A 15,366-nucleotide genomic window follows, 5' to 3' on the forward strand; every position below is an offset into this window, starting at 1 on the left:
CGACGCTCTAGTCAGTAATGTGCAGGCGAAAAAGGGGGGAGAGTGAGGTGTGACGTACCTTGGGGGAAAGGTAAAACCTTCCCCTTATATACTGTGTCAGAGGTGGGCCCTACAAGGGTAGGCCCACTTTTTCTGAGACGTTGTCCCACAGCTATAAGTGAGCTGTATGGGACGCGTGTCCGGGTCGGTTGCGGGGCGCCTCACCCTTAACCGTTCGGGTCGGGTGGCGTTCGGGTCGGACCGACCCGCGGAGGGTTTGGGCCAGGCCGTAACAGTGCCCCCACGCGCCAGTGATAGTCGTGGGATCTATTAGTGGCGTGTTATTTCATGTTCTATGCATCATCGTCAGGTCGGTCGCCCGTGGAAGGGACATGCCCCCTGCGCGCGTGTCTCTTGGTTGTTGAAGCAACCGTTCGTCGCTTCGTTCTTCGTGCTGAGCATTAAATGCTCATAATGGGTTGCAAAACCCCATGCGCAAATACTATTTTGCCCCCAAGTCTTTCGCGCTTCTTGAGTGACAGTTTTAAACAGTTTGCTTCAACCTTTTTCCCCTTTACACTCATATTTCTTCCATCTCCTTGTTATATCCCTCTTCTTCTTTCAAAAATCCCAGAGCGTTGTTGTAGTATCCTCGTGCATTTTCCCTTCATCCTTCTCAGTTTTCGCAACAAATTCAGGTAATCCTTGGACTTCTCTCTTTTCTGTTTCGTCGTTGTATGCTTGTTGTTTGTATTTGTTTTGTGTTCTTGCTGTTTTGTTTGGTTTTTGTTGCTAGATGACCTTTTAGTGCTAAGTAGATGTGTTAGGGGAGGGGTACCATTCCAGGGTAGGTCTTTAGGTAGCTTGCGTGATAGGTGTAGCTTTGGCCATGCTTGGGCTTAACTGTTGAATAAGATGGATATAGTTTCTGGGTTTTTTCCGGACTCCCGATCTCCTAGATTAATGGAGTGGTACCCCCACTGTAGGTATGCCTCGTGTCGTCTCCCGGGCTTCTATTTCCACCGCAAACTATGATCCCTACGCCTGGGTGACCTCCGATGTGAAGGACTCGCCAAACCAGATGGATCTGGCAGAGTTGACGGAGTTCCGGCAAGCCGGGTATCTGTGTGGGGGAACAGATGAGGAGGCCAATTACGAGACCTTCGTTCCTGCCCCCAACGAGCGATTGTATGAGATCAACTTCCGTTCTCCCCGGGTCGCCGACTAGATTTGATTTTACAAAGCCATGTTCACCCAGGTTGGCGTTCGCCTACCGTTTTCCGATTTTCAGATGTCGCTTCTTAATCGGATATCCGTGTCGCCGTCACAACTCCATCCGAATAGTTGGGCTTCTATCTGCTGTTTCAAGATGGTTTGTGAATATCTCGAGCTGCCGGCGTCAGTGGATGTCTTCCTCTTCTTTTTCAACCTTACCAACCCCTCCAAACAAGGAAAGGCAAGGAAAGGGTTCCTGTCCTTCCGGTCTGCCCAAGGCTGGAGGATATTTGGCTTGTTCGAGGACTCTTATCATGGGTTCAAGGACAAATTCTTCAAAGTTCGTCCCGTTAAAGATCGCCATCCCTTTTGGTTATCGTTAGAGGGGGAACGCCTCATCCCGACTTATTGGAGCTTCGGGGCGGGGTCTAATTCTTTCATTAAGGTGACCTACAAGGGAATGTCCCCTGTAAATAAAAGGGTTGCCGATGTGCTGTTTGCTCTTTTTGGGAAGAATCCCGTGAACCCCCACCTCCTTATGGGTGAACGGGAGTCCGCCAGGAATTATATTTGTGAGCTGTTCTGTCTTGTGTTTTTGCATTGTTTGCTGTTTGATTTGTTCTCCTCGACTTCACGACTAACGTATTCGTTTCTCTGTTGTAGTGGAGATGTCTGCTTCGGTGACCGGGCTTGAAAATTTAGTCAAGACCTTCTTGGAGGATAGTGATGAGGAGAACGCTGACGAGAGGGAGGCCGGGAAGCCGGAAGCCCCTTCCGAGGAGAAGGAAAATCAGGCCGTGCCGTCTCCCCAGGACACCGAGATGAACAAAAAGAATTTGGCCGAGGCGCAGGCTTCCCCTATTCCCGAGGAAACGGTTGTTGGTCATTCGACCTCTACCCTCCAAGAAGAAGATGTGGAAGTTGTTCATACTCCCAAGAGACTGAGGGCCTCTGCCAGCCCGGAAGGAACCCTCACCGTGATGGAGAAAAATTTTGATGCTGGAACTTTCATCGACTCCCAGCTGATCCCTGGCACGGAGGAGCACTTCCTTGGCACCGACCTAGCCGGGCAGGCGAGGTGGATGTATCGAACCCTTCTTCGTGGAGCTGTGATAGCTCGGAAGGCCGAGTTCGAGTTGTCGAGTATGAAGGCGCTGCGAAGGAAACTTGATACTGCTGCCAAAGCCAACAACGAGTTCAAGGTCCAGGTCGAAAAGCTTCAGGAACAACTGGCCGCTGCGGAGAGGGGGTGGAAGGAGGCTGAGGAGAGGGCTGCGTCATTTAAGGAAAAAATGAATGCCTCTGATGCCACCGTTTCTCATATAACCGAGCGGGAGATGATTCTAGAGAGCCAGCTTAACGCCGCGCAAGGTCGGGTGGTCGCTGTGGAGAAGGAGCGCGACGCGGCCGTTTCGTCGGCTGAGGCTGCGCGAGCCGAGACGGGAGAGTTGAAAAGGAAGTATAAGGCGGCCAGGGAACAGGGGAAGAACGCAATCTTTATGACCGAGGAAGCCCTCAAGGCCCAAGTGAAGATCGTGGTCCCGGAATTCGATACGTCGGCTATTGGGGTCTTCAAAACAATCCAGGACGGCAAGATTGTTGATATGCCTCGAAAATGAGCCCTTGTAACTTTGTGTTTTTGTGTGGTTTTGTAAGATACTTGTTATAACTGTTGAGGCCTTCGCTACTTTTAGTGGTCTCCTGGTCGGCCTTTTATTATCGCCTTTATTCTGTTTGTTTAGTAGCGCCTATGTTTTGTTACCGTTCTTCTGGTGTGGACTTATTGTTCGTGTTCGTTTTGCCGTTTATGTTGGTAACGGTTGGAACCGTCTTGGTCGTGTTATCGCGGCCGTTAGCCATGGCTATGATTCGACTGGCTCCCGGGATGATCAGTCCCAGGTTGCCGTTGAAGAACGCGATTGTGTGGAATACGTATTGGAGAATAGTAGATAAAAGAATTTAGACAAGTAAAAGTTAGTCGTTAGTCAGACAAATTTGTGAACATGGCAGATACTTGATTAAGATAAATAGCTAAGGAATAACACATGAATAGAGTAGGAATCTATTGGCTCGTCAGGCCGTTTGGCCGGTGTGCCATGCTACGAATAGAATCTCCTTAGGTTACCTGCATTCCACGTTCTTGGGATTTCTTTGCCGTCGAGCCTCTCCAGCTTGTAGGCGCCTTTGTCGAGCACTTCTTTGATTCTATAGGGACCTTCCCATTTTGCCGCCAGCTTTCCTTCTCCTGGGGTTGGTAACCCGACGTCGTTGCGTCGCAGGACGAGGTCTCTTTCTTCAAATTTTCTCCTGAGGACTTTAGTGTTGTAGCGCAGAGCTATTCTTTGTTTCAGTGCTATTTCTGACAAGTGGGCCATCTCTCTGGTTTCGTCCACCAGGTCCTTTTCCACTGCTTCGTCTACTCTTATGAGGAGTAGTCGTGGGCTCGGTTCGCCAATTTCCATAGGTATCACCGCGTCGACCCCGAACGTTAGGCGAAAGGGGGTTTCCCCCGTGGAGCTTTGCTCGGTTGTCCGGTAGGACCAGAAGACCGAAGCGAGCTCGTCGGCCCATGTGCCTTTCTTGTTGTCTAGGCGCTTCTTGAGGCCTAGTAGGATGACTTTGTTTGTGGACTCTACTTGTCCATTTGTCTGGGGGTGTTCAACTGAGGAAAACTTTTGTTTTACCCCCAAGCCGGTGAGAAATTCCACGAACTTCTTGTCGGTGAACTGCGTCCTATTATCCGAGATGACGACCTCGGGGATGCCGAACCGGGTTATCACCTGCCTCCACATGAACTTTCTACAATTGGATGAGGATATGCTGGCCAGTGGTTCAGCCTCTATCCATTTGGTGTAGTAGTCGATGGCAACTATGAGATACTTAACTTGTCCTGGGCCGACCGGGAAGGGCCCCAAGAGGTCGACTCCCCATTGAGCGAAAGGTCGGGTAGACATCAGTAAGCTCAACTCGGAAGCCGGCACTTTGTGGAAGTTGGCGTTTTCTTGACACTTGACGCATTTTCTAACAAATTCCCTGGAGTATTTCATCATTGATGGCCAGTAATACCCAGCTCAGATGAGCTTCCTTGCTAGGGCTTTGCCCCCGATGTGGTGGCCGCAACATCCCTCGTGGACTTCTCTAAGTACGTAGTTCGTCTGGTCGGGGTGCAAGCACTTCAATAGGGATTGGCTGAGTCCCTTTCTGAACAGTTGTCCTTGTATGATTGCATATTTGGCCGCCTTCCTTCTCAACGTTTTGGTTGTCTTCTCATCATCAGGTAGTTTGCCATGTTCTAGGAAGTTTGTGATGGGGTCCAGCCAGGAGGGGCTTGATTCCGTCACATGTAGGGCGACCGTTGGCTCCTTTACCATGCCTTAGATGAGGGACCGGTTGCCCGCTCTTGGTTTTGTGCTTGCTAGTTTAGATAGGAGGTCCGCCTGTGTGTTCCTCTCCCTTGGAACGTGTTGGACCGTGACTTCCTGGAATTGCCTGGTGAGTTCTCTAACCTTTTCCAAGTACCTTTGCAGCAACGGGTCTCTTGCTTGGTAGCTTCTGTTCACTTGCAAGGTGACGACCTGTGAGTCGCTGCACACTTCCAGCCTTGTCGCCCCGACTTCCCGGGCTAGGGTCAGTCCTCCCAAGAGGGCTTCATATTCCGCTTGGTTGTTCGATACGAAGAATTCGAACTTGGTCGACTGCTCGTATACGACCCCGGCTGGGCTCTCCAAGATGACCCCGGCGCCTCCGGAAGTCTGGTTGGAGGCCCCGTCCACATGGAGCCTCCACCGTGTGCCCGTTTTCTCTGGGGATCGCCTGTTACCTCTACTAGGAAATCTGCCATTGCCTGGGCTTGATTGCATGTCGGGGCTCGTACTGCAAATCATATTGGGAGAGCTCGATGGCCCAAGTCATCATCCTTCCCGCCAAGTTAGTCTTTTGGAGTACTTGGCGAATTGCTTGGTCCGTTCTTACGACAACATGGTGGCTTTGGAAGTATTGTCTCAGCCTTTGGGAGGAGGTTAGGAGTGCCAACGCCAGTTTTTCCAATTTGCTATACCTCAGCTCTGCTCCTTACAACGCCCTGCTTACAAAGTAAATTGGTTGCTGAGCCTTTCCTTCCTCCCGTACCAGCACTGCTGCAAGTGCTTCCTCCGTTACGGCCAGGTAGAGGTAGAGTGGTTCTCCGGCCATTGGTTTTCCGAGCACCGGAGGTGATGCCAGGATCTCTTTGAAGTGGTTGAATGCCTTCTCACACGCAGGGGTCCATTCGAACGCTATCCCCTTTTTCATCAGATTGAAAAAGGGTAGGGCTTTTCCTGCCTATGCGCCAAGGAAACGGGATAACGTCGTCAGCCTCCCTGCTAATCGTTGTACGTCTTTGATACAACCCGGGCTCTTCATCTAGAGAATCGCTTGGCATTTCTCAGGGTTGGCTTCTACTCCTCTCTGGGTTATCATGAACCCTAGGAACTTCCCGGCTTCCATGTCAAAGGTGCATTTGTGCGGGTTAAGCTTCATGCCGTTTTGTCGGAGGGACGCGAACACGCCCCCCAGGTCGCTTAGGAGATCGTCTGGTCGTGTGGTTTTCGCAAGGATGTCATCCACGTAGACTTCTACTGTCTTGCCTATGAGCTCGCTGAATATCTTGTTCGTCAGCCTCTGGTATGTGGCACCAGCGTTTTTCAAGCGAAACGGCATCACCTTGTAGCAATAGATCCCTCAAGGCGTTATGAACGCCGTTTTGTCTTCGTCGGGCTGGTGCATCGGTATTTGATTGTACCCAGAGTAAGCGTCCATGAAGCTCAGATACCAGTACCCCGCCGCCGCGTCAACGAGTGCGTCGATGTTGGCGTGGGGATAGCAGTCTTTGGGGCATGCTTTGTTGAGGTCGGAGTAGTCCACACACATTCTCCACCTCCCGTTGTGCTTTTTCACCAAGACCACATTCGATAGCCAAGTCGAGTAGTCCAACTCTCGGATGAACCCCGCTTCGAGAAGGCTGGCCGTCTGCCTGGCCACCTCCTCTGCCCTTTCCTGTGACATCTTCCTCCTCCTTTAGGCCACTGGTTTGGCTTCCGGCTTGACGGCCAGACAGTGCGACATGAGTCGGGGATCGATCCCCGGCATGTCGGCCAGTGTCCAAACGAACAGGTCGGCATTGGCTCTGATCATCTCCATCAAAGGTCCCTTCAATCCATGGGGGAGATTTCTGTTTATGAACGTGAACTTCTCCTCCGTGTCCCCGACCTTAAATTTTTCCAGGTCCCCCTCTGGTTCGGGTCTGGGTTTGTCATCTATTCTGGCATCCAGGTCGGCTAGAAAAACCCCTGATGCTTCTTTAGACTTCTTCCTCAGGGAGAGGCTGGCGTAGTCGCAGGCGACTGCCGTTTCCAGGTCTCCTTTGATGGATCCTATAGATCCGTTATCAGCAACAAACTTTATTACAAGCAATTTCGTGCTGATCGCCGCGCCAAGGTCGTTGATGGTTTTTCTCCCCAGAATGATGTTGTAAGCTGTGGAATCTTGCAAGACCACAAATTCTGCCATTACTGTCCTCCGCCCCTGTCCTTGTCCCACTGAGGTCGGGAGTGAGATGATCCCGTCTGGCTTGATGAAGTGGTCGCCTAACCCTACCACACCGTGCTGGTGGGTCGCTAGGTCGGTGTCACGAAGCCCCAGGGCGTCAAATACGTTGCGGAACATGATGTTCGAGTCCGCCCCCGTATCCACGAGGATCCGCTTGACGAGGCCGGTTCCGACTCTGGCCGTAATAACCATAGGTGGACTTTCCAGTATCTCGTCAAACCACTGGTCTTCGGGACCAAAGGAGATGGATGAGAGCTTTCGGGAATTTCTCGCAGATGAGGAGGAGACGGCCAGGATCCTGGCGTCTTTCTTCTGTGCCACTTTCGACCTTGGGGCCGAATTCCTGGCAGTTACCACATTAACCACTGTGAGGCCGTGGTCGTCTCCCTCCGGTTCTTGGCATCGCCTTATCGCTCGGGACCTGTCTTCGCCTTCGTGGTCGCGGTTCCGTCTCCTTGGCTCTCTAATGAGGTGGGAGAATTCGGCGAGCTTCCCATCCCTGATTGCTTGCTCTAGCGCATCCTTCAGGTCGAAGCAGTCTTGGGTCTTGTGTCCGTACCCCTTGTGATATTCGCAATAAAGGTTCTTGTTTCCTCCTGTTCGATCCTTCAGAGGTCGGGGTTTCGATAGTATTTCTTTCTCGGCTATCTGTTGGTAAACTTCCACGATTGGTGCTGCCAGGGGGGTGTAGTTGGTGAACTTCCTGACTCGGGGGAATGGCCTTGGTGTTTTGCTCGGGCCCCCGTCCCTGGCGTGTTCCTTTCGCCTTTCTCCGCCCTCTTGGTGCCGGGTTTGGACGTAGGGGGTTGCCGTTTATTGGCAGCCACGACCCGGCTGACTTCTTCGTCATTAATGTACTCCTTAGCCACACATTGGATCTCCTGCATTGTCCATACTGGCTTCGTAGTGATGTGCTTTCTGAAGTCCTCGTTCAGGAGTCCGTTCGTCAAGCACAGGCTTGCCACTGAGTCTGTCAGCCCGTCGATTTCCAGGCACTCGTCGTTGAATCTGTCTAGGTATTTCCTGGTCGACTCGTCGGGTCATTGGGTCACCCCAAGCAGGTTGATCGGGTGCTTCACCTTTGCAATTCTGGTCGTGAATTGGGCTAAGAAGGCATGGCTGATGTCCGCGAAGCCGGTTACCGAGCCCTGCGGGAGGTTATTGAACCACCGTATTGCAGGTCCTGCCAGGGTGACCGGAAAAGCGCGGCATCTTACCTCGTCCCCGACTCCCTCCAGGTTCATCCTGGCCTCGAAGGCCGTGAGGTGCTCCAGAGGGTCTTGTGTTCCGTCATACCTCATGTCCGTGGGCTTGTCAAAATATTTTGGCAGCTGGACTTCGAGTATGGAACGATAAAATGGGGTCGCCCCCATTATCACGGGTCCTCGTGTTCTCGTCGTTCTCCCTTCGTCGTTCTCCCCGCGGGCGTCTTCGGTTTCGCGATTTGTGGTACGCCGCCTCTCACGCCTGGCATAAATGACGGGGTCATGGCGTCTTCTCGCGCGTCCCCTTTCCCCAGCGCTTTCGGACTCAGCTTGGGGGCTGGGCGTGTGCCTGGAGTTGCTCCTTGAATGGGAGTGAGAGTGGCTTTGTTCTGGGGCGTGTTCGCGTCCCCTTTCCGCCAGCCGACGTTCCAAGTCTTGCATTCTGTGGCGTAGCTCTTGCATTATTCTAGCGTGGTTGTCGCCTGTTTCTCCGAAGGGGCGTCTCTCGTGAGGTTGTGTTGTGTGTCTCGGAGGGGATCCTGTGCGCTGCTGGGGAGCAGTCGCGGCGGGGTCCCCTATGGGCTCAGCCTCGCGGGCTGTCTCACCTTGGACCACCACGTGGTCGTGGGTTCGATCCCCACAGATGGTGCCAATGTTCGGTAAGTCGGGTACCGGACGGATCGGGTTGGTATACTGGTTGGTGGTGAGGGGTCTCGTCTCGTCGTGAACTACCGGTCTGGTGTAGGCGGGGTCCCGAGCACTTCTTGTAGAGGGGGGTGTCACCTGCAAAGACACTCCGACGCTCTAGTCAGTAATGTGCAGGCGAAAAAGGGGGGGGGGGGAGTGAGGTGTGACGTACCTTGGGGGAAGGGTAAAACCTTCCCCTTATATACTGTGTCAGAGGTGGACCCTACAAGGGTAGGCCCGCTTTTTCTGAGACGTTGTCCCACAGCTGTAAGTGAGCTGTATGGGACGCGTGTCCGGGTCGGTTGCGGGGTGCCTCACCCTTGACCGTTCGAGTCGGATGGCATTCGGGTCGGACCGACCCGTAGAGAGTTTGGATCAGGCCGTAACAAAATTTAATAATTTAAGAGACAATCAATATAATAAAGATATTATCATACATTCATACTAATATAACCAAAAGAAATACCATAATTTATAATTATTAATTTTCCTATGACCACTAAATTTTAACTTGACCATCTCTATTTTGTCAAGTACATAATAATAACAATTCGTCTGACCATACTACATTTTCTTGTTACATCGAAAAATAATTTAATAAAAGGTTGAGTAAAAAGAAAAAAAGTGTGCATAATATAAAATAGTGAGAATACAAACAAAAAATAAAAGAGTTTAAAAAAATTGTGTATCCTTGTAAAAGGAAAATTTAAAAAGTGCTCTAATCGACAAGAGAACTATGATTATGATTCGGTTTAAAAATATTTTATTTTTTGACACTTAATTTTTTATCTAATTTTTTAATATAATAAGAGAGATTTATTTACTGTTATTTGTTTATATCATGATTTAATCACAAAAGCAAAAAAAAAAAATTTTTCACATTTCTAATCACTATAATAGTTTAAGAAGTATGTATAACTTCATGTTAAGTTAAAATTAAAAAAAAAACCTAAACCTATTAATATAAAACTCAATTTACTAAATAAATAAATAAATAAAATTAAAATATATTAAATTAAATATTTTAATTTTTAAAAATATAAACTCATAATTACTAAATAATATTTGAATTTTTCAATCGGTTAATAAACCGGTAGGATAATTGGTTTACTGGTTCAATAATTTGACCCGAATTTAACTGGAATTCAATCGGTTTAATTAAATATTAATTAAAAATTTAATATATAATTTCAAATATTTAAATTCAATAATTTCTAACCTAATAAACTTTAAATTTCACAATTTCATATAATAAATTGTCTATAATTTATCAATAAAAGTTCATAAATAACTTCAAACATTAAAATTTATAACTAAAGTTGATTAAAACGTCCGTAAATGACAAACACATAATGCTCTACCACTAAAAAAAAAACATTAAGAAAGAAATTTTCAACTAAACAAAGGTACTAATCATCAGAAAATCAGCAAGCCAACAACATATTAGTAACAACATCATCATCATTTTATAATAAGCAAACATCAACAAAATCAGTATTATTAGTTTAGCAACTCATCAGAAAATCAGCAAGCCAACAACATATTAGTAACAACATCATCATCATTTTATAATAAGCAAACATCAACAAAATCAGTATTATTAGTTTAGCAACTCAGAACTCTCGCAACGGCGATGCTATGAGTTCGACCTTCATGCGAGGAGAAGGATTTCGGGCTTTCGGCGATGAGTTTGAGGCTTTGAGCTCGACCTTGAAGCCGAGAGAAGAGGAACGATGAGAAGAACCCGCCACAAACGACAATGGCAAGGAGAATGATTTGGCTGGAGTGCGTGTGATGGACGATGGTGGCTACTTGTTGAAAGGGTAGGTTGCATAGGGTTTAGGATTTCTTTTCAAATTTCATTCAATTCAGGAAGAGTGAGAGACTTACAAAGGGATAGGATTTCGGTGTATTTGGCCGTCCTTCCCCGTTTTTCTTTTAAATTTAATCCCAAAACGATGCTATTTTGATGTCATACTAAAAATCTTTCAAAAATCAAATCAATTCTTGCGGTTTACCGATTAACTGTCGATTCGGTCAAATTTTAGACCAATTTTTTGCCAAATAATTTTTCTTATCAATAAGAACAACTAAAAGACCGATTTTTTATTAATCCAATTAAACCGATCTGTTGAGTCCAGTTTTCACAACCATAATAAATATCTCCCATACTACTTAAATTGAATATTGGACAACTAACATCAGAAGCTTCATCCGCGGTGGCGATTCTGGCTCTGTTCCAACTGGACTGCCTTGAAATGCTCTGCGTCTAGTCCTCCCTCCTTCTATGAGCACACTGCACACTGCCATTGAGAATCCGTGATGCACTTCCACAACAGCTCCTTCCCATATGAGAGGTTGCTCCGCTCAGTAGTCGTGCTGCTCTGGTCCCCGGTTTCCTTGTAAAAGAAGAAAACCAATTGTTGGCGCATTATTCATAAACCAATCACTAGTTCTTATGGACTGAAACGGCAGGCCCAGTCCAATTGAAAGCCCAATAACCCACTCCACCTTCAGAGAAGAAAGAAAACACCATCGACGTCGTCGGGCATGACGCAAAACCCTAAACCCTTTGCATCGCGCCGTTCTTACGATCCTCTTCATCAATGGCTTCAGCGTGCAGCAGAATTGCGCAAAGAGCATATTCATTTTCTCGCATAAAATCAAGCATCAAATCTACTCTTCGCTCTTCATCCTTCTCCAAGTCAGCCACCAACACCGCCACCACTTCTTCTCCTCTTTGCCGATCCATTTTAACCAGGTTCCCCCTCCCCCCCCTCCCTATTTCCAAGTTCCTAAGGGAAACTAGATCCAAAAGGGATCGGAATTTTTATTTCTGAAGTGTTGTTCTCGTTGTGGTGGTTGTTGTAGGGTTGCTCCGGAACTAAGATGCGCGCAGTCGTTGCTGCCGCTGCATAGTGCGGTTGCGACGGCGAGGATGACGTCATGCCTGAGTACAACTTCTCGGAGCTGCCGAGCTCTATCACAGGGTACTCTCTGCTGCACCTCTCCCGGCCTCTAATACTTACTTTTTCCGCAATAAAAAATCTTCAACCGTGAGTCGCTAGTTTCTTTGCTTCATAGACTGAAGTTTCTCTATGGATTTTTTCCTTTTTGACGTCTTGTTTTATGCTGTGTTGTCAACTGTGAGTTGTACTGAGTAACAACATGTTTAGATATTGGATTAGCTTTCATGAAAGATGGCATTATTTTTTCTTCCTAATATATGCTGCTCTAAATATAGAAGAAGGAAATCTGAAAACATACTAAGCTCTTGAAGTGGAAAAGACTGATTTTTTTAAAAGATGCAATTGTTATATATGAAGTAACGTTTTAGGAATGTGCCTTTATTATTTAAGGGTGAATCGAACGACTACAATGAACCAACAGTGGTTACTTGGAAAGGGTAGATAGATCGCTTAGATGAAATCGAGACTTTGTTCTCTGAGTTGATAGAAAGTTGCAATTGGTTTCGGCTTTCAAAATTTCCTGTTCACCAATTGAACTTTGTTGAACGACTGGATCCTCTTATTGGTTTGTAGCACAATCTTGACGTGTAGTGTGTCTATGCTCGATACTATCTAGAACATTTAAATGTGTTGGAAGTTGGAACAACCTCTAATTTGACTCTAATGTATAGAGGGGGCATTGCCAGCTGGGTAGGTTGGTTTTGTGTATAAAACAATTTGAAGGCCAAAAATTACAAAGTGAATGTGATGTTATAAACTAACTGTAAAATTTGGTTCCTGCAGGCACATAGTTAATTGGGAGCTTGCGGGACCAGTCACTTTTGACCTACTGCCTCATTACCAAGTATGAAAAGATTAAGTGTTCTTTTAACATTTAATAATAATATCTTCAGCAATCTTATAATACAGCTCTATCTGATTCAAAAAAAATGCTCTGCTTCCATTTCCACAAATGTATGCTAGAATAAGAATGGATTTCGTGTGCAGTAATACCCTCTTTTCTTTTGTTTTGGAATCGATAAGTGGAATTAAGAAGTTTAGGAATGAAATTGTGTTTGGTGGTCAGAACTAAAATTTCACTCTCAGGACACACGATTTCAGTTCCTTCAGTACCTCCAGAAAGTTGGGACACAAGGAACTGAAATTTCTAGGGATAGAAATTAAAACTTTAACATTTTCTTTAATAATTAAGGGTGTTTTAGTAAATATTCTTATTTTCATCTCCATATTTATCTTGAATCAAACAAAATATTAAGACATAATTTAGTTTTGTACACTTTACACCAAACGTAATACAAAGACTTAATTTAGTTTCAGTCTCCCAGTCTCTGTCTTTTAGTCTCGGCCTCTTTTCCAAACGCAGCCTAAAATCTAAATGTGATGAACAATTGAAACATTAGATGGGGGCATTTTTGGCAATCTATTTCAGTTTGATGCATTACGGAGGCCTATAGAAGTCCTAGTAAGGAGGAAGGAGAGTAGATAAGATGGTGGTTAGTCTAATAGAGGTGGTGGAGGGAGATTTGGAAACCTTGGAAGAAACAAGAATTTAGCATTCTAAATATGAACAGGATTTCATGCATCATCTAATCATTGTTTGTTGCCAATCTCACCTATTGGGTTAACGCTTAATAATTGTGGTAGTTGTTGTATTTTGGTTTGATGCCCCATTGGATTAGTTGCAATGTTTCTTCCATCCATTAGTTCAGTATGATGATTTTAGTGTGGTGGATGCAATATTCCAGAGAACTTTTCATTGTGAGATCAATTTATTACCATACTCACACTGTTCCTTAACCTTAACAAGTAACATGTAATTTTAATAAGAAATCTTCAAATTAATAAAATAACCATGCTACGAGATGGTTATCTCACACCTTTCTTTTGTGTTAATTATTTGCTGGTATAAATCTCGTCAGTTGTTTACTGGTGGGATATATTAGGAAATAAAAGGAAAAATGTAAGGAAACTGAAATTTGGAGTGCATTAATGCTAAATAGATAATTAAAGACTTTTGTCGAATAACCTGATTTTTGGATGAGAACGGTTGGCTTAAAATTTATAGAAATCAGATGATCCTTTTATAGTAAATAAGTATCCTGTTGGTAGTTAACAAAACTGCTACGTTCGCCAGATGGAATTGATGGGACGTGAGACATGCATGCTGTTCTTAAGGTGGGATATTTTTCTTTGCTGTCCAAAGAGTGAGAATCGTAGATAATAGTCACCTCATAATTTGTGTCTAGTGTCTATACATGTTTGTGAATAAAATTGTACAAACACCATTGGTATGGATTAAAGGATCTTAGATCTTCCAGTTGCCATGTTTCAAGTTGATCTGTTGATGTTCTTTCACTCTTTGGCCCTTGATTATGTAAGCATTCTTTATTTTCTCCGGCATGTTTCTAACTGAGACTTTATCTATTTGTTCTATAGAGCTCGGTCTATCAGTTCCAAGGTAACATGCTAGAAGTGAGACTGAAGAAAGCCTTTTACATTTGTGAGGTTGGATTTTGTAATTCTGCTGTCAATACCCAAAAGCCGCTATACTCAATTTTATTTTTTCAGGCTGAGAATGATTTTGTTGCTGAATAATGGTTACTTGCCGGATTATATAAATTTGATTAATCAATATGCTTAATTAAAGCAAACTCTGGTTCATCAAGAAATGGAGGTCAAGTTCTATTTTTATATCTTAGTGCATCAAATACTTTCCAAGAATTTAAATATATTTGTTTTCCAGGGAAACATCTTTTTCTTTTTTGATTCCATCGATTAAAACTGAAGGCTAAGTACAAGTTGATCACACTCGAATAGCCTTTTGCAAACACCATAACTAAACACTTGCGAAATTAAATTACACATCTAACTAATGAATATACAACAATATTATATCACACTACTGATAATGATAACATTAATGGTCATTAACTATAGTTATTTGTAGTTATTACTTCATTGGTGCTAACTCTAGTCCTACAAAATTCTTTTATACAACTCTTGATACCCTGACTTAATAAGTAAAGTCAGACTCAATAAACAAAAAGGCCCATCAAGAAAGGTAGCTTGCGCAAACGTACCCGAAGAGGTTGGATCCTGCAAAGGAGCGAATCTCTCTTGCTATCTCGATCTTTCCTAAAAACTAGGTGTTAATGAACTCCTAAGATAAAGGGAACGGTTATTCATCAAATAAAGATGGAACTATTCCAACAAAGGTGGTTATTGATTATATTATAAATACACTGACATTCCTCAGGTATAATTTAGATTTTAATCTACAAAAAACTTACCTAAAGCACTTGTTAATTTAAGCATCAGAGTCTCTTGCAGAGACCACTTCCTACCTCCTCACGAAGAACTTGGTCAGGCGGCACTTTGACATCAACAAGTCGGATGCTGCCATACAAAGGGATTTGGAACTTGCGTTCATGTCCAAATCAACGTTTCAGGTAACCTTCAGAACATTGGCGCCGTTGCTGGGGACCTGGAATTTATCCTTTAACCGTGGCGAATCACCAATATGAAGACGGTCATACGGCATCTGAATCTGAAGCCGAGCCCCAACTAGAGAGCCATGCCATCATACTACCTCCACCACACCAAATGTATGGTCCTCATGGGGAAGGGCCACCAAGAAACCCCTACTTTAGGCGAATTCATTCGGAGATCCACCCTCCCGAAGACGAAAAGCCTCCTCAGACAGTGAAGATATTTGGCCTAGTCCA

General features: G+C 45.4%; 1 protein-coding gene across 5 annotated transcripts; it reads left to right on the top strand.

The window, feature by feature from the left end:
- Window positions 1-10,861: 10,861 nt before the first annotated feature.
- LOC112720802 (uncharacterized) lies at window positions 10,862-14,332 on the top strand. Of its 5 annotated transcripts, none has more exons than XM_072206810.1 (5): window positions 10,862-11,433; window positions 11,544-11,728; window positions 12,425-12,485; window positions 13,776-13,816; window positions 14,078-14,332. In XM_072206810.1, exons 2-5 carry the CDS (start codon window positions 11,619-11,621, stop codon window positions 14,109-14,111), a joined length of 246 nt encoding a protein of 81 aa, XP_072062911.1. In that variant the 5' UTR covers window positions 10,862-11,433; window positions 11,544-11,618; the 3' UTR covers window positions 14,112-14,332. The 5 variants fall into 5 exon arrangements, 3 of the variants coding, with proteins under 3 accessions (XP_072062911.1, XP_072062910.1, XP_025627673.1); XR_011867535.1 differs by having other exon boundaries at window positions 11,204-11,433; window positions 11,544-11,662; XR_011867534.1 differs by lacking the exon at window positions 13,776-13,816 and having other exon boundaries at window positions 11,544-11,662.
- The last annotated feature ends 1,034 nt before the right edge of the window (window positions 14,333-15,366 follow it).

Source organism: Arachis hypogaea, chromosome 11 (genome assembly GCF_003086295.3).
Source record: "Arachis hypogaea cultivar Tifrunner chromosome 11, arahy.Tifrunner.gnm2.J5K5, whole genome shotgun sequence".
In the NCBI taxonomy this organism is placed as follows: Eukaryota; Viridiplantae; Streptophyta; class Magnoliopsida; order Fabales; family Fabaceae; genus Arachis; species Arachis hypogaea.

Bases quoted from the DNA above. Each gene is read 5' to 3' on its own strand.
- LOC112720802 (XM_072206809.1), top strand. From the start codon at position 11,619: ATGCCTGAGTACAACTTCTCGGAGCTGCCGAGCTCTATCACAGGGTAC. The intron at 11,729-12,424 runs GTGAGTCGCTAG...TGGTTCCTGCAG, and splicing joins GCAATAAAAAATCTTCAACC to GCACATAGTTAATTGGGAGC. The intron at 12,486-14,077 runs GTATGAAAAGAT...TTTGTTCTATAG, and splicing joins ACCTACTGCCTCATTACCAA to AGCTCGGTCTATCAGTTCCA.